At 29.6% G+C, this 23,072-nt stretch overlaps 1 protein-coding gene across 6 annotated transcripts in view; it reads left to right on the top strand.

The window, feature by feature from the left end:
• Positions 1-717: 717 nt before the first annotated feature.
• LOC143206649 (lipid storage droplets surface-binding protein 1) overlaps positions 718-23,072 on the top strand; it is a 46,648-nt gene continuing 24,293 nt past the window's right edge. For 2 of the 6 annotated variants that reach the window (XM_076419290.1, XM_076419289.1), the window contains exon 1: positions 718-858. In XM_076419290.1, the coding sequence (XP_076275405.1) occupies position 858 (1 nt within the window). In that variant the 5' untranslated portion in view covers positions 718-857. Of the gene's footprint in view, positions 859-9,676; positions 9,696-20,196; positions 20,332-23,072 lie in introns of those variants that run through there. The other 4 variants (XM_076419286.1, XM_076419284.1, XM_076419285.1 and 1 more) reach the window with 3 other exon arrangements.

Genomic DNA, 23,072 nt, shown 5'->3' with positions numbered 1-23,072 from the left:
ATGAACCCGCTCCAGAGCGTGGGAAAAAGGAACAGTCGGCTGGCAAGGTTATGGCGTCTGTATTTTGGGATGCGCATGGAATAATTTTCATTGACTACCTTGATAAAGGAAGAACCATCAACAGCGACTATTACATAGCGTTATTGAACCGTTTGAAAAATTAAGTTAAAAAAGTGCTGCTTCACCAAAATAATGCACCATGTCACAATTCAGTGAAAACAATAGCAAAAATTCATGAATTGGACTTCGAATTGCTTTCTCATATACCGTATTCTCCAGATCTGGCCCCCAGTGACTGTTTTCTGTTCTGAGATCTCAAAAGAATGCTCGCTGGGAAGAAATTTTCATCGAATGAAGAAGTGATCGATGAAACTGTGGCCTGTTTTGAAGTAAAGGACAAATCCTACTACAATAATGCTATCGAAAAGTTGGAGGGTCGCTATAATCAGTGTATCACCCTTGAAGGGAATGATGTTGAATGAAAAAAATTAATTTTGGCCAGAAAAATTAATTTTACTATGGTAGACCTTTGGTTTATCTTCATTAATCTGTGTAAAATAGCAATAACAGAAGAAACCCAAAAATTAGTGAGTAAGATAATAGTTCCAGATAATAGTAGAGATTTGATAATGTCAATCGCACGAAGACAAATAGAACAGGCGTCTATTTTGCACATGCACCGATTTCTTACAAGATCCGCTTGAAAATAAACAATTTATTTCGTGTTATCTCTGGGTCAAGTCGTGAGGTTAACTTAATCTTCGAGTCAAGAGGTCCATCGAAAGCAATCACGTCGTGTTGGTGCTATATTAGATTGTGTGTGAGTTACAGGAGAACGTCGATTCAACAATTCAATCAGTAAGTTATTAATTTGTTATTTTTAGTAATTTCTTTGATTGATTTTCTTCAGCGATAAATTTAACCTTTTATTTTATTTAATTAATAATTCTTATTCAGAAACTCATTATTGAGTATTTTTACTTTATTTATTACAAATACTATTAATATTAACAATATAATACTAAATAAATATAAATTTTATTAATTAAAAAAATATTTCTCCAAAGCTTCTACATGCACTTACAAATTTCAAAAAATTATAAAGTTGATATATATTTATATTTTATTTGCACTGAAAGAAATAATCTAATGCTACCCTTATAGTAACTACTTTTAGATAATATAAGGCCAAATAAAATTTTAGAGATTCATTAGTTAATACGCCAAAAATCTATAGCACTGCATGTATGATACAAATAAATAATTTATTATTTGTTAATTATCAGTGTTCGTAATCATAGGGTTTCTCAATAAGAAGAGGTCGATGTTGGCAACCTGTGCTATTTTGGCGGCGTGTGTTTAATTTGTTGTTTAATATTCAGTAGCTGATGATTAGGTATTAGGTGCTTGCATCTATTCTAATAATTTTTTTAAGTCATTTGTCAAGAAAAATTGGTGCAATATATGTTATTCAAAATATTTTTATACCATTTTCTTCAACCTTTTGGAATCCTCCCAGCAACATCGCGATATCGAAAATAGTCGGTTTGGCAGCAATCCAATCATCAATCTCTATTTGGATTTCTTTAGAATTTCGACTGTGTGGCAGCCTGGGCTACAATGCTATAAACAAATGGTAATCAACTTTAATAACTCTAATAAATGTAAGAAACCGTTATCATGCAAGAGGATGGTTTCGAATCTGTAACTCATTATTGCTGGTGCTTTTTGCAATAATACGTCCAATTGTCGGTAGACATATCATAATAGTAATAGTTTATTTTATATTAGCAGCTCATAATACACTATGTATATGAGCTACTATATAGTATATATATATTTATATATATATATATATATATATATATATATATATATATATATATATATATATATACATTTTAAAACTTTTTCTTATTTTATAATTTTAACTTTTAATTATTTTTGAACTATAATTATAACTTAAACTATTTTATTTATTTTAAACCTTTAAAATCGGTTCCTATTTTTAAAGATTTAATAAAAATATCTCTAACTTTTAACTTATTTTCTGTTACTTTTTAAAATTCTCAAAGAATATTGATTTTTTTTGGTGCCGATTTATCAACATTTTAATTTTTCCTTTAAAATATCGATATATGTTCTGTAAAATGTTAATATATTTAGCCGGTGGTAGCAAAATTATTTTAATTTTTTTATTTTCTGCAATATATGGATGTATCGAGTTTTTTTTTAACTTTTGAAACAAAAGGCGGTCTAGTTATTTATAAAACGATTATAAAATATATTTAATTATAAAGTGAATTATAAAACTTTTATTATTCACTATTTATTATGTTTTTTATATTAAAATGAATATCTTTTTAATTTTGCCTTTAATATAGTTGCCGCTAATATTTTTGATTTGGAATTAAAACACTATTCATATAAGTTGCTCTATTGTAATTAATCAAGTAACTTTTCCATTGTACTTCCTAATTAAGATAACACCAAGACATCTTTACATTGGGTCAATACACTCTAATATGATATAAAAACAACTTGTTTAACCTGAAGAAAAAGTACAAATTTGTTTTAAAATACGTGTTATTAGGTTCAGTTTGACTTACAAAGGGTCATTAATTATGCATAGTCAACAACTTCTAATAATATATGTTAAGAGAAGTTATAAAAATGTGTATATGTACCTTGATCTTTTATTGTGACTTTGTTATACCAGAATAAAAAGTCTGGAGTACAATGAATAATTTTGACATTAGATATTTGCAAAATACATTCCAATAATATTAATTATTTCTTGAAAATGTCTGAACAAATGTATAAAAGCTAGAGTAGCTATTTAGAATTAAGGAAAACGTATACAATTTGAAAAAATTAATATCTGCTTACAATTTTATCTACTAGAATTACTTTTTTAATTACATTATTGTATCTACAATTTATATTTACAATAATTTAAATCTAGGTATATATATTAAGGAGGACCCATCGGCCCTATCTTAGTCTCTAATATAATAATGTATTAACATGTTAACATTCCTGTTTTTCAATCAAATGCATTTCACTACACCACACTACAAAAATTAAATGGTTTAATCTTTTTGAGTCTGTGTCTTGCTCTCGTGTTATTTAAGACTTGTGTAATATAATTCGATATTAACATGAGAATGATCCTCATATATCCCTGCAATTCTCTTGATTTCCTGAGTGAAAGTCGATATCTGAAGGTCTCAGTGTACGTAATCAGTCCTGTAGTATTTGGGTGTATATGTTCAACATTTGTTTGTCTAATAGCAAAACATTATATACTGATAGTGTTTTTCTTCCTATTAACCAATACTCTTTCATATATTTCAAATGCAGTTCTTCCATTTTTATTTTTACATATCCCTTCCAGCGAAGTTTTGCATCATGTTTCATTCCTAGATATTTAATATTTAGCTACATGAAATGCGTATTATTTATTGTTATTTGATGCTTGTGCGGTGTCATTTTACACGATCCACACATCCACAGATTTACTTTCGTTAATTTCCAGGTCTGGATCCCGAATATTCCTTTTAACTTTCATATGCTTTTTGGATTACTTTTTCCTGTTATTCTATAAACCTATGCAATTGTTTAATGTTTGTTAATAAACAGGAACTGGTATCTAGGTTCTAGTTTTTTTCTGTTTATAATCGGTTTATTTTCAAGGGTTCTTTCAAATTCCTTAGATATTAATGGCAGCTATTAGATAGGTTTATAGGCTTTTATTTCATTTGGCGATTAACCAGGTTTTAGAATCATAATAATTTCATCCATATTCTATCTGCAATATGTTTGATTAAGTTAGTGAGTTTTATAATTCTATTTCTAACTTTGGATTTATGTCAAATTTGATTATTTTCTTTATTTCTTTCAGTGTGACTAATTAAATCGTCGAATTTTAACATTTTATGTCCGGCAAATCATAATCAATATCAGTTTCATTTGGTTTGAAGTTTTTTCTAGAAGGTCAACAAATCCTTCCGGTTTTTGATGATATTATTTAAATAATAAGGCATTACTTCTGTAACAAATTTTTATGTTATATTTGATGAAAAGGGACACGAGTTTAATAATCTTAAGAGTCAATGTCAAGTCTTAAAAACAAATATTTATAGCTCTTTCGTAGGATCCCAAAACGTGGGAAGTCACCAAAGGAAATAAAAGCCTATAGACCTATATCACTGCGGCCAGTATTATCTAAGGTTTTTAAAAACTCCTGTTCAAAAGAATAAAATCGATCATAGAGAGAAAAAAACTAATAGCAAAACACCAGTTTGGGTTTATTAACAAGCATTCAACAATTGACCACGTTCACAGAATAACAGATGTTATTGAAAAAGCCTACGAAAGTAAAAAAGTATGCTCAGCTATATTCTTCGATGTAGCACAAGCCTTCGGTAAGGTTTGGCATGAAGGCATTATTCTATAATACATATAATATAAATATAAATATAGAATAAACTACAGAAAATGTTACCAAAACAACACACCGAACTATTAAAATCGTACATTACAACCAGAATGTTTAAATTCAAACAAGAAGAAGCTTACTCTACAATAAAAGAAGCTAAAGCAAGTGTACCACAAGGAAGTGTACTGAGGCCAATGCTTTATCTACTCTAGACTTGTAACATATTACAAATGGAAAATATGACGATGTCGGAGAAAATAGTGAAGAACCGTCACGAATATTACAACAGGCAAGTGACAATATAAATAATTGGACACAAGCTTGGAAAATAAAAATTAATAAAAGTAAATTTGTGCATGTCCAGTTCACCTACAATCAGACCGTGCAAGCATCAATAACATTAAATAATACTAATTACATAATATAATCATTCCATATATCAACAAGGCTAAATATCTTGGAATGAATCTTAATGCAAAATTTCACTCAAAGGAATATATAAAGAAGAAAAGAAAGTGACTGGAATTGAAATATAGGAAAATGTACCGTTTAATTGAAAGTTAATCACAATTATCAGTACATAATAAATTGCTATTATATAAGCAAATACTGAAACCTATATGGACATACGGAGTTCAATTATGGGGATGTTCTGCAATGAGTAACATAAACGAAATACAAGTTTTTCAGAGCAATGTCCTGAGAGGTATTGTGAGCGCAACCAAATACTATAGGATTGATTACCTACTTTGAGACCTTCGGATATTCACAGCCAGTCAAAAAATCAAGAGAATTGCAAGAGGGAATGAAGAAAGGCTCCATTTTCAGAATATTGAACTATTGTAGCTTTTGGATACCACCAAAACAGGACACAGACTCAAAAGAATCAAACCATCTCATATTGTATAGTGAGGTGCATATAATAAAAAATACAAGAGTGACAAGTATAAGCATTATATCTCCAGAGACTGAGACAGAGCCGATGAATCCTCCTAGTTATATACCTAGATTTAATTTATCATAATGACAAATTGTAGGTATGCTATTAGTATTTACCCTATCAGTAAGTAGTGTCAGGAATAAGTCGTATATAAAAGGCATGTATGTATTATAGTTTTTACAATTACATGATGATTTAATGTTTAGACTACTCGTTAAGCCTACCAACAGCTGAGAGATCTTGACTATTATCTCAGAATAAAAATATTAATACTTGATGAGGGGTTCGAATCCGCAATATCCTTGAATTAATTTTAACTGAAAATGTCTTCAGCCATTGTCTGAAATCAAAATTAGCATATACAAAGTAAGACTGAATGCCATCAACGTAACAATATTAATATTTGTAAATAAATGCGAACGTAAACATTTTCATATAATATTTTGCACAAGGTCGTAATAATATTGTTCGTGTTATTTTATTTTCAAGCATGTTCAACACGTCAATTAATAATTTTCTGATAGGTTAATCTCCCTAACTCGTTCTACCATATTATAATATTATACCGATAATGTCATAGACAGAATAGCTAAAGATAAAATCGATTGTTTATGTACTAAATTTGTATGTATGTAATATTAGAGAGCTACGTACGCTTAAAATCTGAGAACAACTAATATTTACTTGTCGATAACAATAGATTTCTTAAGTACATTAAGGGGTTTGTTTTTTCTTAAAGGAAGAAATTACTAGAAATAATTGAAACATTCTTTTTGATTGATCGTAAGTTTATTCATATTTAAAACTACTGTATTCCAACAACTCTCAAACTACTTTTATTCTTTTGACGTGAAATGTAAATAAAAATATTGAGAAATTACTATTTACAGGCATTTTCAGACCGTAATAATTAAGGCCTATAATATTTGTAATCTAATGGTGGGTACAAACCTGAGAATTTGGAGTGAATTTTGCGGGAAAATTGAATATGCGCATGAGCAGAACTGAATTCGACGAACTTTCGTGATAAACATATTTCAAAGTCGTAGTGCGCATGCACTTTGCGTAGTTCCAGTGTTCGCCGCAATTACTTTCAACGCCTGGCGACGAACAGAACACAGTTCTAGGCGCTGCGGATCTGGCCAACGAATTTGCGCGCACGTGGGAAGAATTGGCGAGATTATGAATGATATATGTTTTGGTTTATGTTTTTCCTTGTAATTTAATTATTATTATAAAGATGTATGTGAATGATAAATATGTGTTTTATATCAGTTAATGATTAATAATAATATATGTAATTATACAAACCCTCATAAAAAACACGAAAAATTAAAATATTTATACTTTACTTACAGGAATCTTATTATGATATCTGTAATAATACTTAACTTTGATTTTTATTTTGCAAATGGTAATTACAAAAAACGTGTCAAAATTATGAATTGTTTTTCTTATCATTCATTGAAGGGAATTACATTTCTTGATACTCTTCCATAGTACAAAATTTGTGAAATAATATGAAAAAAGTATTTCACAACTGGTGAGGGAAAAGATGTTTAATAATAATCCCCTATAAAATAATTATTAACAACATGAAAGTATTAAGTTTGCCAACTAATTTTATTCAATTCATAGAACAATGTAAATATTCTAAAATGTGACGAACACATCAACATGTAAAAATAAGCACCCACATTAAACGCACTATACTCTAAAATTGCTTCTTAACTTCATTCCAAAAAGAACCATATCTTCGATCCAAAATATAAGTAAAACTCATTAAACACGGTAGTTTTAAAGAAAATAGTCACTTACCTTTTATGTTATTCTTTAGACAGCAGATATATCACTAGTTTCAAGATGTTACTCCTTCATTTTTTCCAAGATATGCCTCAAATGTGCTTGTTAGCTAGTTTATTTGTTACTTTATAATTTGAAAAGATACTAGATACTAGCTATAAGACTCTCTTATAAGCTCTTCCATACAAATCATCTTGCACTTCATGGTCAATGGTCAGCTCCTATTTTTTTATACTATTTAGCCATGGTGTCTGAAATAATTTAAACCTTGTTAATAAATATTTCAAAATAAATTATATATAAAATACATCTTGCAGTAAATATTCATACTTTTTATACAATTTCTGTCCCTATCATTGCATTTAAATTGCCTAATGACTCCATTTATACATTTTGTAAGTATATATATATATATATATATATATATATATATATATATATATATATATAAATATATATATATATATATATATATATATATATATGTATATACATTATTTTCTCTTGGGACTGAATATATATTCTGGTGATTTTGGATAATTTTATAATCGTTACAGAATTTTAAATGTTTGAAATCTCTTCACGAATCTATAAATAGAATACTAAAGCCGTATAAACACAAAAGTTTTATGTTATATTTTTACCATAAACTTCACACGAGTTGAATTTCAATATTATTCGTATTTACTTCTTTATCATAACTTTATTTATTATGTTACCAGCCATACTTACAATAGTTTGATTCTTTCGTAAAAATAATTAGACGGTACATATTATTTTAGCAATAAACATTGCTTTTTAGTAAAATAACACTTCACGTACCATCGAAAAATGATTCACAAGACATTTTATTTTAGCATGCCATTGTGAAAAGTATGGTTATAAACAATAGAATACAGAGTTCCCAACCAAACGATGAACTGTCAAATGATTTTTGGAGACCGAAACTTCCCGAGATGAAACGAACGCCCCACGAAATCAACGATCACCGCGAACAGAGAGATTTTCGCCGAATCCATGCTGAATGTTCAAGCAAGTTCTCTCGCAGACTCCGAACGTTCGCTTCTTTCAGCTCTATACTCACCATAATAGCATTAATTTAGTAAAAATAATTTAATAATTAAAGAATTATTCAAAATAAATCCATTAATTTTAGATTAGACAGACACTGTTTTCCGCAAATTTTCTAAACATATTTTTATATAATTATCATTAAAACCTTGATGAAACATATTTTTTGAAACTCTAAACTACCGTAATCTCTTAGTTACTGATTCTACACTGAAATTAGTGCTCCAGTTAGTTCTGTTTTGGTAATATATCTCATTATTATAATTATTGTTATATTTATCTAAACATAATATTGCTATTTTGTTTAGTTTCATGTCTGTTTACATAATAATTTATAGCTGCCCAATTAACGTTTTGTAATCGTTTTGCACTAAATAGAATTAAATTAATGACCATGTGTATAAGAACTTTAAACATTAATTCGAATAGTAGAAGAATGGGTTTCGAATTTGAAAGTGATTGTAGGCGTTAATCACAATCTTGAGGTGGATCTACGTGAAGGAAATCCAAGAAGTTCATTAGCATCAAAAATCATAGCGAGGATATAGCATATTATTTTGGAAAATCGGGAGAGAAAAGTTTAGGTGTTCAGAAAATTGTAGTTTCTATCGTAATCGTTCGACTTGGTGAAAAACGCACCCGCTATATATAACTACTTAGTACATATTGTTTTATTACGTATATATGCCTGACACTTGAACAGCTGGGCGATACTGATAAGCAATTGTTCAGTATACTGCTAAAATATGTCAATCATCACGTTATAAAGGAGAGCCATGAATATCTGATAAATTATGTAGGTCACCGACGAGCGCGAATGAGCATTTTTTTAAATAATAGAAATTAAATTGAGTTGTTGAGTATTAACTAATATTGCTTCAAACAGTCGTTGAAATATGAATATCAAGTATAGATCCAAACCCTTAGAAGTTTGGGCGTTAGAAGTAATTCAACTAACGATAATATTTTTAAAACATATAATGGAACCTTATACTATGCTATATAATGGAAACATATAATGTCGTACGATGATTATTCTTTCACCTCTACACGATGACATGGATTAGCAACTCCGTTTATAAATGATATTCCAGAAATTACAATTTGTTATGACGAATCGGCAATGGATGTATTTCGAAGATCAATAATTATAATAAAATCAGAGATGAGTGACAGCGGAAATGGTAAAGGCCCGCGGGTAAACCTATTTCAAGATCTTCACATTTTATTAATCGCTAACACACAAGACATGTATGAGTATAGTATCATACTATCAGATTACATTGAAATAAAGAGTTAAATATTATAAAAACTATCTGGAAATAAGTCTCGAACTAAAGAATAGACAGACATGGAATGCGTTCTCCCATGTATAAAATTGTAGGCAAGTTTTGTCTAAAACACCCGAGGGCGACAAAAACGGATTTGTTTACTTCATGGGTAAATTAAAAAGTTAAGTTTTAATCAAATATTTTAATTTTTTATTCCTAATTACCATTTGGATAAAACATTTTCAAAATACATAAAAAAACAATATCTAATCTGACAAAAAACAACTTATTTTCTAATTATACATTATTATTGCCGTAAATATTACAAAGTAGAGAACTAGAAATTAAAAGACAAGCTCTCCAAAATATTCTTAAAAATAAATAAAACAAACAATATTTGAATATACCAATATAGTAATTATATATTACAATTTTTATTACAAAACCTTCTTTTCTTTACAATATTACCACATATGCACTAAGTTCTTAGTATTTTTGGTGTTATATTTTAGCCATATTTTTCTTTTCGTTACGTTAAGCACAATAATCTATGAACGTTTACATTATATATTTATCGATATATTATTCAATTATCGATATAGATTTTAATGAAAGACTTACTATTAAAATTACATTTAGGAATTCCATTTGGTTAAGAAATGATCTTCCACATTTGAGTCCATAATCATCTCATTGGTCTGAAATGCAAGAATAAACTTTTTTGTTCGGAATCTTGTTATAGGAAATCATAAAAGGTTTCGTGAAGTTTATCATTGTTTACTTTTAAAACCTGCATTATAGCAGAACCCTTTGGAAATAATTAATCTTATTTAAACCTTCACATCTTGAAAAACAACACTCTCATTATGTTTTTTCCATTTTAAAAAATAATAGTTACCTAAAATGCTACAAAAATAACGTCATAACAATAAGTTTATTTAAAATTTTATACAAATATAGAACTAAACAAATCTGTCCATTTAAGATTTTTGTTTATGCAAGAATGTATTAGATGCAGACGACTTGGTTGTCTTTTTTATTGGTTTTCATTCTCTTTTCAACTACATACATTGACTTTTGCTTTGAATAGCTGACAAGCTTGGAAACTGAACACTGAAGCATATCAAAAGAAATACATTTCTTCAAGCATATTAAGTTGATTTCATTAACTTTGTGCTAGTGCGAAATGATTTGTCGAATTCATTAGAGTTTCCATCGATGTCCATTAAAAGAACGGCGAAAGACGGCATGTATTCATTGCTTTTTCAGTGGATAATACATGGCTTGGAATGTTCCGGGCCTATCACATAGATGGCGCTAGTTTTACTACCTTAACTGCTTTTTCAATTAATACTAACCCTCAAAAGAAGAGTGTTAAAATTTCATGATATTCTACACGTCAGTTTGTGAGTTGTTGTGCTAAGAGTGACACTACTTTTGCTATTTTCAAAACAATGAATCAAAAACAATTTCATGTTTTAATATTACACTACTTCTCCATCGGAAAAATACCGTTCAAACGAATCAATGGCAGAAAGAACAATGAAACGTTGGTTTACTTATCTGAAACGTGATCGTAGAGACTAGAAATGTGGTAACAGCAGTTAGCATTAAAAAATATACAAAATCGTATTGAGTTATCCAAAGTGAAGTTGCGTCAGTTAACTAACATCGTAAAGATATCAAAAAAACAGTTGGTTTTATATTGCATGAGCATTTGTTCGGTCTGTTCAAAGTGGGTGCCGCGTTTGCTCGCTGTAAACCAAAAACAAAAACGTGTTGATGATTCTGAGCAGTGTTTGGCCAGACCTAAACGTAACAATCAGTGATTTTTGCGTCGATATATGACAATGAATGAAATATGGATCCATCACTTCACTCCGGAATCAAAACAGAGCTGATGATCATCTGAATGGACAGCAACTAGTGACAGGCCTATTTTGAGGCAAAATATAAATCGTTCTACAAAAGTGGTATTGAAATGTTAGAACAGCGATGGAATAATTTTGTGGCTCCTAATGGCAATTCCGTTGATGAATAAAGCCAATTTTGAGCAAAGAGAACGTGTTTCTTTGTTACGCCCGGGACTTTTCAACCCATATGTTTAATAAGTTTAATTAAGTTTCCACATTACTAATTTCATTACGCATTAAGTACATTTACTATCCTTACGCAATTTTAAAGGCCTTTTACTCTATTTGTAAAGGAAGTTTTATCTAGTCCTATAAAATAAAATGGACAATAAAGATTTTATTGCTTTATTTTGTCTAAATATGAGTCAATAGAATGTCTAACATCCGTATTGGCAAGATCATAGTTCACTGATCCAAACAATAATTAACATAATTTTATCTCAATCGACTTTTAATATTTATGTGTATATACATGTATATTTTTGACTGTTATTCGTTGATTCGTTCAACAGGCAGACAACACTATTCAAAGGTCAGGCGCGATCCAATCACTGTTTTTGTTATGTAACCGAAAGGATTTGAGGCATGATAAGTTCGTTTCGGTATAAAATATGATCAAAAACTTAAGCGGACTTACTCGCTGTTAACCTCTATGTAGGTCAATGCAAATATGTCTGCACGTTGAACATTGTTGACTGTTGTGATATATTTCTGCGTTATAAGTAACAGAATACGCAGGCTTATATATATATATATATATATATATATATATATATATATATTATATATATATATATAATATATAATATATAATATAATATATATAATATAAATATAATTTTAATAAGTAAAATAAATAATATATCTGATATATTATTATAAATAATACTAATAATTATATAAATAATATTATAGTATTATTGATTCTGAGTAACCTCGGAACACTTCGAAATTAATACAAGAGTGAGGCAAGGTGATTTGATTTTGACTTTCCCTATTACTTTTCAACTACGTCTTAGACAATGTCACCGAAGAGTGGTGCAAAATAAAGTCGGATCCTTAAATAGACCAACCAATGTAATTAGGAAGAACCAAAATTACGATAGACTTTTGATTGCTAGAATAACCTAGACAGACAATGACTTCTAGAGAGATTGTTGAATGGCCTAGCGATTATAACTGAGGACACTAAAACAGCTCAAAAACAAATAGAGATTCTAAAGAAACAGCAGAAAAAGTAGATCTTTAAATTTTATTCTAGAAAGCGGTGTTTCTGACTGCACCAACATTTTTAGAAACTAAATACAATAACATCTCATTTCGCGTTTCTCATTTCATATATTTGGGCGAACACTTTCAATAAACGTGCTAGAAAAGCATCGCTAATATGACTCGCTGTCAAAATATGGATACAGCTATTAGACTTACAAAAACAACACATCTACAATAAAGAATGTATCTCTAAATATACAAAACTGAGACATTACAACACTGTGATTAAGTCGGAGTGCGCTAATGAAGCTGAAGCTCTCACTTTGAACATAAAGGGGAACATTAATGAAATTCAAAAGAAAGACAAATTCTTAGAAACATTTTAGTTCCAAAACACTCTGAAGTAGGAACATAAAGGCTAATTGCAAATAAGGAAGTGGAAAAGTTTAGCAATATATTCGGATTTAAAGAAATGCAGGCTATAACAGTATGGGTATATTAAAAGAATGGAACCAAGCAGATTGGCAGGTGAAGTAATTATATGCTCTAATATATATAGCTCACAGTAAGGCCAAGGTGGAAGCAATGAAATGAATTGCTACAACTAAGGAGGATCAAAAGAAGACAAAATAACACAACACGAAATACAGGATAGAAAGGTCTTTAGACAGTTTGCGACTTTCGACCCACCTTTTGTAACTTTATAGCTTCAGCTGCGATACTTTTGCCCGAACTATAACAAGAAACGCTTTGAGTAAATGGAGAACGATTGCCAATCCAACATCAACCTTTCCTTGATAATTCATTGAATCAAAAAAACACCATTATGATCTCTCTGGTATCCTACTGACTGTGTGTGTTATGTTGCTCACAAAGAAATTATTGAACCTTTTGGAGATGTTAAATTAAAACTCTCAGAGCTCTTAAGATACAAACAGTTTTATTTTCAATTCAAGTAGTTCTTGCGGCTCACAAAGAACTTTAAAAACTAGCTTTGGGAATCTTGACTCCGTATTTTTAATGACTTTTGGCAAATAAATCGTTTGGAATTAATTTTGGGAATCTGTACTCTACATCTCTCGTGACTTTTCACACTAGACCGTTGCTGTTAAATCTTCAGAAATTTTTCAATTAACGATTATAAATATACAGACTATATAAATATGCATACTGCCATAAATCCTATTGAAATTATGACATCTTATAGTTATAAATATAAACTAATAGTTTTAATTAGTAAAATAAAGTGCAAGATGATAAAATAAAAAATACTGAGCAAGAACAACAAGTTTGTCTGAAACTATGTGTATTGAGTTGTGTAATTACGTGTGATATATAATAACAATGTTAGAAAAAGCTTGTAATATTCATCAGCTTTATCGAAAACATGACCTACGAATGGTATGAAGCGTTATATGAGAACCGATATATCGTCAAAAACACGGCTCGTTTAAGATAATCTTTGACATCTTCAGTTGACGAGGACATGAACAATATTAATGAAATTGTGCTGGAAATGAAATTCCCATTTCAGTTGTATAAGTCTTGCAGTGCAAATTTTTTTTTAATATTCACAATCGCATTGACAAGATAATGCAACTCAACTGCAATTAACACAGACAACCATCAATGCTATTATAAAATAATACATAAAACAGAGAATATGATTTAATTATTGGAAAATTTCTTTTGCTAACATTCATTCACGTATGGGTTAAGTGATATATACTTGTATTAGTAAATAATAATGGAAAATAAATTAACTGTGAACCTTTGGGGTTATCGTTTCGTAATAAACTACCAATAAATACCATATTAATTAATCGTTTTTCACACTGTCTTTTCACACAAAGAAAAAAATAATAAGATTTATATCACTCAGATTTATTATATGAAATGCGTATTTGTATATTTATTGTTTAAAAGTGGAACATCAAATATTTCTTATGTTTTTTTTGACTTTTTTTATGAATTTTATCTTGGTAAAAACTTCTTAGATTTCTGTGCGAAAATCTGAATAAAGTGATACTGACAAAATTCTTTTGAAGGAGAGAATATCCAAGCTATACATTAAATACAAAAACTTCCCAATCTCTACCATTTTTTTTTCATTATTTACTATTTTCATTAGATCATTTCATTGACAGAGTAATACTATTTGGATAAGTAAACAGAAAAAGCTACTTTTTTATCTAGAATTCTCATAGGTACTAGTGATCAACAGGAGCTTGAAATTCCACCACAGTGTATTAAATTAATTATATTTTTCTCATAATAAAACAAAATAACTAATTTAAAAATTATAAGTTGAATGTATTTCGTGTATAATATTAATTAAAATAATGTGTCTGTGTATTAAAACATATTTAAATATGTGTAAAGTATCTCAATAACTAAGAATCACTAAGATTTTTTAAAATGAATTTAATTAAATATAATATTTATTAGCTTTCAATAATCAACAAAGTATTAATAAGGGTAAATTGCTACGCTTCCGAGCATTATAACAATGTATTATAAGTAAGATTATTTTCAAAAAGTGTAACAACTTCAGAGCATCAAATATATGTATACATCACCTTTCTTACTTTTATGTTATAAACAAAAGTATGCAATTATTATTAATAAAGTAATGCTTAATTATATAATAAAACAGAGAATATATGACTAAAACACTTTTAAAATTGTTATTTGATTTTAGCGTATAACAGGCCAATTGAAAAGTCCCTGGCCTACCAAAGTAAAACACATTTTTTGGCAAAGTTAGTTTTTTTATTTAATAAAATTTCCTTCAAGGGTGATACACTGATTATAGCTACCTTCCAACTTTTCGACACCATTTTTGTAGCACGATTTGTTCTTGGCTTCAAAATAGGCCTCAGTATCGGCGATCATCTTCATTCGATGAAAATTTCTTCCCAGCGAGCATTATTTTAAGATCTAAGAACAGGAAATTTTTACTGACTTGGGACACGGTGATAAAAACACACGGTCGGTAACAACCTCTTTTGGGCGTCCACTGCGTTCACCGTCTTCGGTGCTCATTTCACCACGTCTAAACTTGGCATACCAATACTTTGACCTTTTAGGCAAGACGTTTAATTTTGGATTATAAACATTAAAAAATATATAAATTCATATTGAAATTATTGTTGTTGAATTGTTATTGAGAAATTGTTATTGATTTATATTGGAATCCTAAACAACTTTTCTCTTTCATCATTGTTTCATTAGTGTTAATAAAACAACTATACTGGTTTGTCAGAAGATACTCTCAATTTGATCTAATATCAAAAAGATTGATTTATAAGACAATTATAAAGCCAATTTGGACCTATGGTGTGCAAATATGGGGTTGCACTAAAAATTCAAATGAACTAGTCATCCAACGCTGACAAAACAAGGTTCTTCGATTGATTATTTATGCGTATCGCTACGTAATCAACGAAGAACTGCACGATGACCTGAAAATCAAATGAATTTGCGAAGTTATCCAAGATTTCGCGTTGAAACACAAAAGAGGATTACTAAATCATACTGGAATAATACTTCATAACGTGGAAGCAAGATAACTGCTGGACAGCACTCAGGATGTTAGAAGATTGAAGCAAACTAAACCATATGAACTTATATAAAGTGTATACCTTTAGTGTAAACTATAGCTAAACGTTATTATAATTTTATAATTGAGGAATACATTTTTATGTATTTTCTGGCACTCGTCTGCTTGTGAATTAATCGAAGAACAAATGAAATGTAGTAACAAATTAATTTATAATTAGTATTGTACTAAGCCTATCTAATAAAGATGCTATTACAAAAAAAATAGTGTTAATCGTGCTTACGATCATTTATAGTCTCAAATGGTTAATAAATACTATACATAATATTTAAATATGCATAGTTTTTTTTTCATAAATCGGAAGCACACAAGAACATTGTTCAAGTGTTTGATTCGAATATTTTTAACAATGTTGTTTGTATTTCATATCTTATCACCTTTTCATATAACATCGTTGACAGTGTAAATTGAATAAAACGTGCAACATAAATGATAAAATCGCATACCTCATAATAAATGACAGTATAATAACTTTAATCAAATAGGACTCGTCTTAAGATAATGAATGTAATTAAAAATATTAAAACTATTGAAAAATAATTAGCTATTAACGAACTAAGTTTGATATCTTGAATTTTTTGCATGTAATAATGCACTGTTTTAACTACGTACTTTGTATATTGTTATACCTATTTTATGTAATATTTATCGGTGAATATAAATATGATTAAATTGTCAATTGTTGTAAATAATTACCTATAGTTAGATATTTCAATTATAAGGAAAAAATTAAACTTTAATCATTAATTCTAATAATATTTTAACTATATATTCACCTTCTTTGCACGTATTTGGACTTGCTCGAATATGTTTTAATCCAGTAATTATATTGGACTCCACCAACTCAGAACCATCCCTACTATAACACGGTATAACACTCTTCCTCCACCTCCTACGTTATATCAGATGCTCTTTTTGATGGTCGATTTTAATTCTTGCATTTCATCCCTATTCATCTTCTTAGTCTTGTTCTTGAACTTTCTCTGCTCTTTTCCTTATTACATCCATTTGCCAATTTTCAAAGAAGAGACACAGCGCATTTGGCAATGCTTTGGTACTGGACAACTAAGTGTTCCTTTCCAGGTTCTCTTTTTGTTCTTCTTTCATGACAGGCAAATAACCACGATTATTAAAGCCCTTTCCATATTTCAACTAAATACTTTAAAAATTACCACATCCTAAGTGATGTTAGCAACGGCCCTGAATTTTGCCTGAAGTGTGAAGTTCTATTTAATAAAAGTTTTCTATTAAAAACAAATTTTTAGATACCTTCTAAGAATATTATATAAATAAATCTACTTAAGTGTCATCCCTTATTCATAATAAAATTTACTGCAACCTGTTATAAGGAGAAAAGGTACCAACAGTATTACGATAAATTATACCATAAATTATTTTGGCCAATTGGAATCTAAACGGCTAAAAAAGCTATTTCTTAATATAACACAAACGTTTTAATGTAAAATGTTAAAATTTCTACGTGCGTTATATAGTACTATATTAAGATGTAAGGATCTTCATATTAGATAGAAGTTCTTCATAAAAGATACATATTATATTAGAATTTAAAATAAAATATCTTCACTTTCTGATGTGATCTTCTGCATGCAATGTTTACAATAACTATCATTAGAAAAACTTAATACTACATTGGGCAAGTTGTTGTTCCACTAAAGGTAACAATAAGTAAAAAGCATTTCTACTCATTATGGATCTATCAACGATTCTAGATAACAATATTTTATTTATTTGTCAAGAGATGAAATGTTTGGGCCTCTTTGGAAAATCTAAATTGGCGAGTTTGGGAACTAGAACTAATCCTGAGTACAAATAACAGATATAGCTCTCATATCATACACTCATTATGATTATATGTTATGATACATAGTGGACAGTACATCCCAGTGAATACGCTCGAAGCGAAACAGCTCTAATAATAAAATAAAATGTATAGCATTTCCAACAAGACGATGTAAAAAAAATACAAGCTATGATAGTTAGCAATGAAAATAACGGCGCTGAAATAAGCATAGGAGCTATATACTACCCACTAAGATAAAAAATAACACAACAATACAGAAATTTATTTTTAAAATTAGGCCCAAGAGATTATTGGTGGAGAATTGTTAAACAAACACCCTGGGTGAAACGAATTACTCTCAGCAATTACTAACTAATTGTAACAACCAACCATTCCGGGCGTGAAGCTACTTAGTGACGTACCGACAGTAACAAAGTGCCAAACCTACTGGACTTTTACATTTTGAAAGGTGTCGAGAGTTTGTGCAAACTATCATTTCATCACATCCAGTATTGTTAACAGTAGGCACGACAATTCTGAAAAAAATAAAGAAGCCTAATCTTACTAATAAATTTACAAGTTGAGACAGGTTTAGATTTGTAATGCAGGAACAAATCACTTTAAATGTAGGACTAAAAGTGACTATATTAAAATTATTTGATAAACCGCTGTTAAAATGCATTAAACGATTTATAGAAGTACCAGATTTCGAGCTTGGATTTCGAAAGCACCACTCGACAATCGACCAAGTGCAAAGAGTAACAGCGGTTGTTGAAAAGGCATTCGAAGAAAAGAAATACTGCCCTGCAATATTCCTGGACGTCTCACAAGCTTTTGACCGGATATGGCATTTGGGATTAATATACTGATTATAAAATGAACAAATTGCTATCGCGGAATTACAGTCTCCTGTCAGAATTATATCTTTTCGAAAGAAAATTTAAAGTTTTGCATGAGGGGACATTCTCGACACTTAAACTTATTTCGGCTGGAGTTCCACAGGGTACAACAAAATAAACAGTACTTGCCACATTTGCCAACGAAACACTTATCATGGCAAAAGATGTATCTCTGTCTAAGGCTATAGAAAAAGTACCAGTAGCGGTCAACATAATCTATAAATGAACTAGAGACTGAAAAATACAGCTTAATAGCTCCAAATCTGTCCGTATTAATTTTGCGTTGCGGCGAAATCACAAAAACCTAATTATATCACTTGACGGATGCCCGATTCCTTAATCAGAAATAACCAAATACTTCGGAACATATCCCGATGATAGAATAAACTGGAAATATCACGCTAGACAAAAAGCAGAGCAGATTAGAGTCAGTCAAGCAACTGTACTGGTTAGTAGGAAGATACTCTCAACTTGACCTAAAATCAAATAGATTGGTTTATCAGTCAATCATAAATCCAATTTGGACCTTGGGGTACAAATGTCTGGTTTCATTAAGACATCAAACCTACTAGTAATCCAACGCACCCAAAACAAAGTTCTACGAGTCAATGAAGAGCCGCACGATGATCTCGAAATCGAAAGAATATACGAAGTGATCCAAGATATTGCCTTAAAACATGATAAAAGGTTGCTAAATAACAGCCAAGTTAAAGCAATGCAGCAGCTGGACAATACAGTGGAAAAAAGAAGATTAAAGCGAATCAAACCACATGAATTTGTTTAGTGTATAAGTATACTTTCAACTTTAGCTTAAGTAATTCTAATAGATTAGTTTTATTTTAATTTGGGAAATACATACTGATGTTTTAATCCCGTACTCGCCTTGCTTATGTATTATTGCAAGTACAACAGAACAGTAGTAATAAATTAATTGTAAATTAAGATTGTACTAAGCATATTGAATATAAGATATAATTAATAAAAAAAATTAGTACCCTAGGATGTCATTATGAAATTTAGAACTCATTTCATTTCACTTCAAAAATACACGGATCTAATGAATGAAGCAACATTATTTAAAATAACTATTAGACATTTTTTATCAATCGTTGGATTCGCTGACTTATAAATAATATCCAAATGTTGATATTTTTTTCTCTTCTACTGTGAACGATATTTTATGATGCAATTTCTTAATTTAAACTGTTACTCTATATGTTTTCATTAAGCGTGGATATAAAATTGGTATAACAAGATAAATATTGAACTCGTACAACACATATCAAGTCAGTATTCTTAGGTCGTTCAAAAAATGTGCGTGATCTTGTGAATCAGGCTGCAATTTGTTCGTGTTATTTGTGAGTAGTGTATTTATGACTATTCTGTTTCAATAATATTTGGTTTATTCATGGGCAACTGTTTTATTAAATTATTTTGTCGCATCACGACTTGGGTAATATTATAAAAACGACGATATTCCCTTACTAATAAAATGGCTAACAATCATATTTGTTAATTTTAAAAATGATGTCATTATACCATGTATAAATGACACACTAGCTAGGAAGTAACCAGTATGACTGATTAAGAAAGAAATGAACTGATAAACTGATAAGAAAAAGCGACAAATTTTATAAACATGTGAGTTATGAGACCTGCAGAACTTAAAACAACATATTTTAATTAAGTTTGGAACAATTTTATTTTAACGGAAAGAATTGGCGACTTGTTGAATCGAAACTAAGAACAATACAACATGTTTTAATATAAGCCAAACCCTTAATTCTAAACACTTCACTCATCATATCTCACAACTAGAATAAACGCACCGTTTTTTCAAAAGAATGTATCAATGCCTCCCCTTCTCTCTTAGGGGAATTACTAAAAGGATGTACGTTGCGGATGACCGTTTAGGAATCTTAAAATTGTCGGAGTATTATTTATAATTATTGACTATATCTTCATCAACCAGTTTGTCTCTGATTTCCATGGGTCCAAATTTCAAAATATAACTTGTTTAGAATGGTTTCTAAAGTTTTGGTGTCCCTAGCTCCCAATAATCCACGGCTAAGTAACTCGGCTAATCTAATTTGCCTTTGATGGCCTGCACTACAATCTTCTGCTGATATTCTAGTTAACTAGGTTAGTTCATAGAAACTATGGCCCGCCATTGGTAGCCTTACACCTTGAACTATGATGCTTCGGTCCGAATTCCATTAAACTATGTCAAGGAATGTTGCGAATAACTGCGGAAAAATTTATAAACGTACAGTTTTTGTTAGAACACTCCATTGAAATGGACCGTTTCAGTTACACTATATCACACATATCGTCAATTCTAGTATCCTTCAAGAGAAATACATACAATCCATTGCAAAATGTCTCTTATTTTCTATACCATTTGAAAGAATTATGCACGATTACCTTACAATAGGAATTTTGGCGCTTTTAGTTTAACAAATATTGTTTACTGAAGTCCTCTACTCAGTTGGCAAATAGTGGAAAATAGGAATTGCTAGAAATCGATAGGGAATAACCTTAAATTAAGGAATCACATTTATGATTATGCATTATAAAGTTAAATATGTCAGAAAAAATACCCGCATGAGTGCCATTACAAGAAAGACATCTTTACATCTTTTACATTTATTGTATTTTCTTAAGTATTAAATATAACTAAAATCAGTAGTTTAACAGATCACAGTTACGTCATATAAACCTGGAAACTGTAATATTAGGTGTATAGTTTCGAAAAAATACTGCATTTTAAAACAGTATATAGATATTTTATAGAAAAATAATATGTTATCTTAATACATAAATAAATTCAAGAATTGCTTATAAATATCTTATTACTTATAGTTGGACTGTAGACAATAGAGTAATTGTAGTATATCTTTCATCAAATTCTTTCGTACGTAATGTGATGCAATGCGTGATGTTAAATGTGCATAAGTAATTTTATGAATACTCATGTTAACGCTTGTTTTGTTTATTGGTGAAATTGATAACAGCAAACGTTGATAAGGTAGGTTTCTCCATTTAAATTTTTAGCTTTTTGATCCAGTTACCTACTGCAAGGATGTTAGTGATCTATTCTGATATTTGAGCAGTATAACATATGATCAAAAGCTTAACTTTCAGTGAAAATTATCCAGCCGATTTTCTGTAATTTCAAGTATTCCATTGGCAATTCTCTAAATCATATCTACAAATGTTACTTTCTCTAACGACAAAGAAATAATTATATGTTTTTTACATTATTCAGTTTAGATACATTATATAAATCATTATACAGGTGTATAATGATTTGGATATGTTTCTTTTTATTTGATAACAATTTGAAAAACTGTTGATTATTTATAATCTGTCTTTATTAATTAATTAATTAATTAATTAAGGTCATCTCCATTACTGCCTTGCTCAGTACTCCAGAGCAAATTTTGCTTGTAGCATTTTTATGATTCCGCATATTAATTCTTTCTGTTTCTCTTTTGTAAGTTTTATTTAAAAGGTCTGAAGTAATATAACATCTGAAGCAATATTTCGTATTTTATTATCAGAATTATAATGTTATCTAATTTACTTTATATTCAATCAAATAATTAAAATAATAATTTTAACATAAAAAAGAGAAATGTGAAAATGTAAGAACTGTATGTCTTTTAATTAATTTGTGAAATACTATTTGATTTTGTTTGACCTATGTGTTAATCAATCACCAATACACCTAGTCTTGACGTTATCACTTGTCATAGATAAGATAACAATCAATTATAAGGCGTGTCAGTAAGTTCTAAGGGATCTACAAAAGATGGTGTAACTAATATTATAAATTATAAATAAATATATACGAATGCAGCTCTTTCCTATCTTTCTGGAAATACCGATTACAGTGTCGAGAAAACGCTATTGATTTGGGAAAGATCTAATTATCAATTCACCTTCACACTTTTTCTACCGTTTCGAAACAGTGTGCTAGCCAAACCCTGTTGTATAGATCTGAAGAAGTGGTAATAAGAAGGCGCTATGTTTGATGAAACCGCTGGGTACAACAAAGCTTCATGAAAGAGGATGAGTTTGCATCTATTATCTACAT

The sequence above is a fragment of the Rhynchophorus ferrugineus genome, unplaced genomic scaffold (assembly GCF_030347505.1).
Source record: "Rhynchophorus ferrugineus isolate W39M unplaced genomic scaffold, kcgeb_rfMv2 rfM1, whole genome shotgun sequence".
Classification (NCBI taxonomy): domain Eukaryota; kingdom Metazoa; phylum Arthropoda; class Insecta; order Coleoptera; family Curculionidae; genus Rhynchophorus; species Rhynchophorus ferrugineus.
Note: the sequence above shows the minus strand (reverse complement) of the source record. Positions and strands in the feature narration are given on the sequence as shown.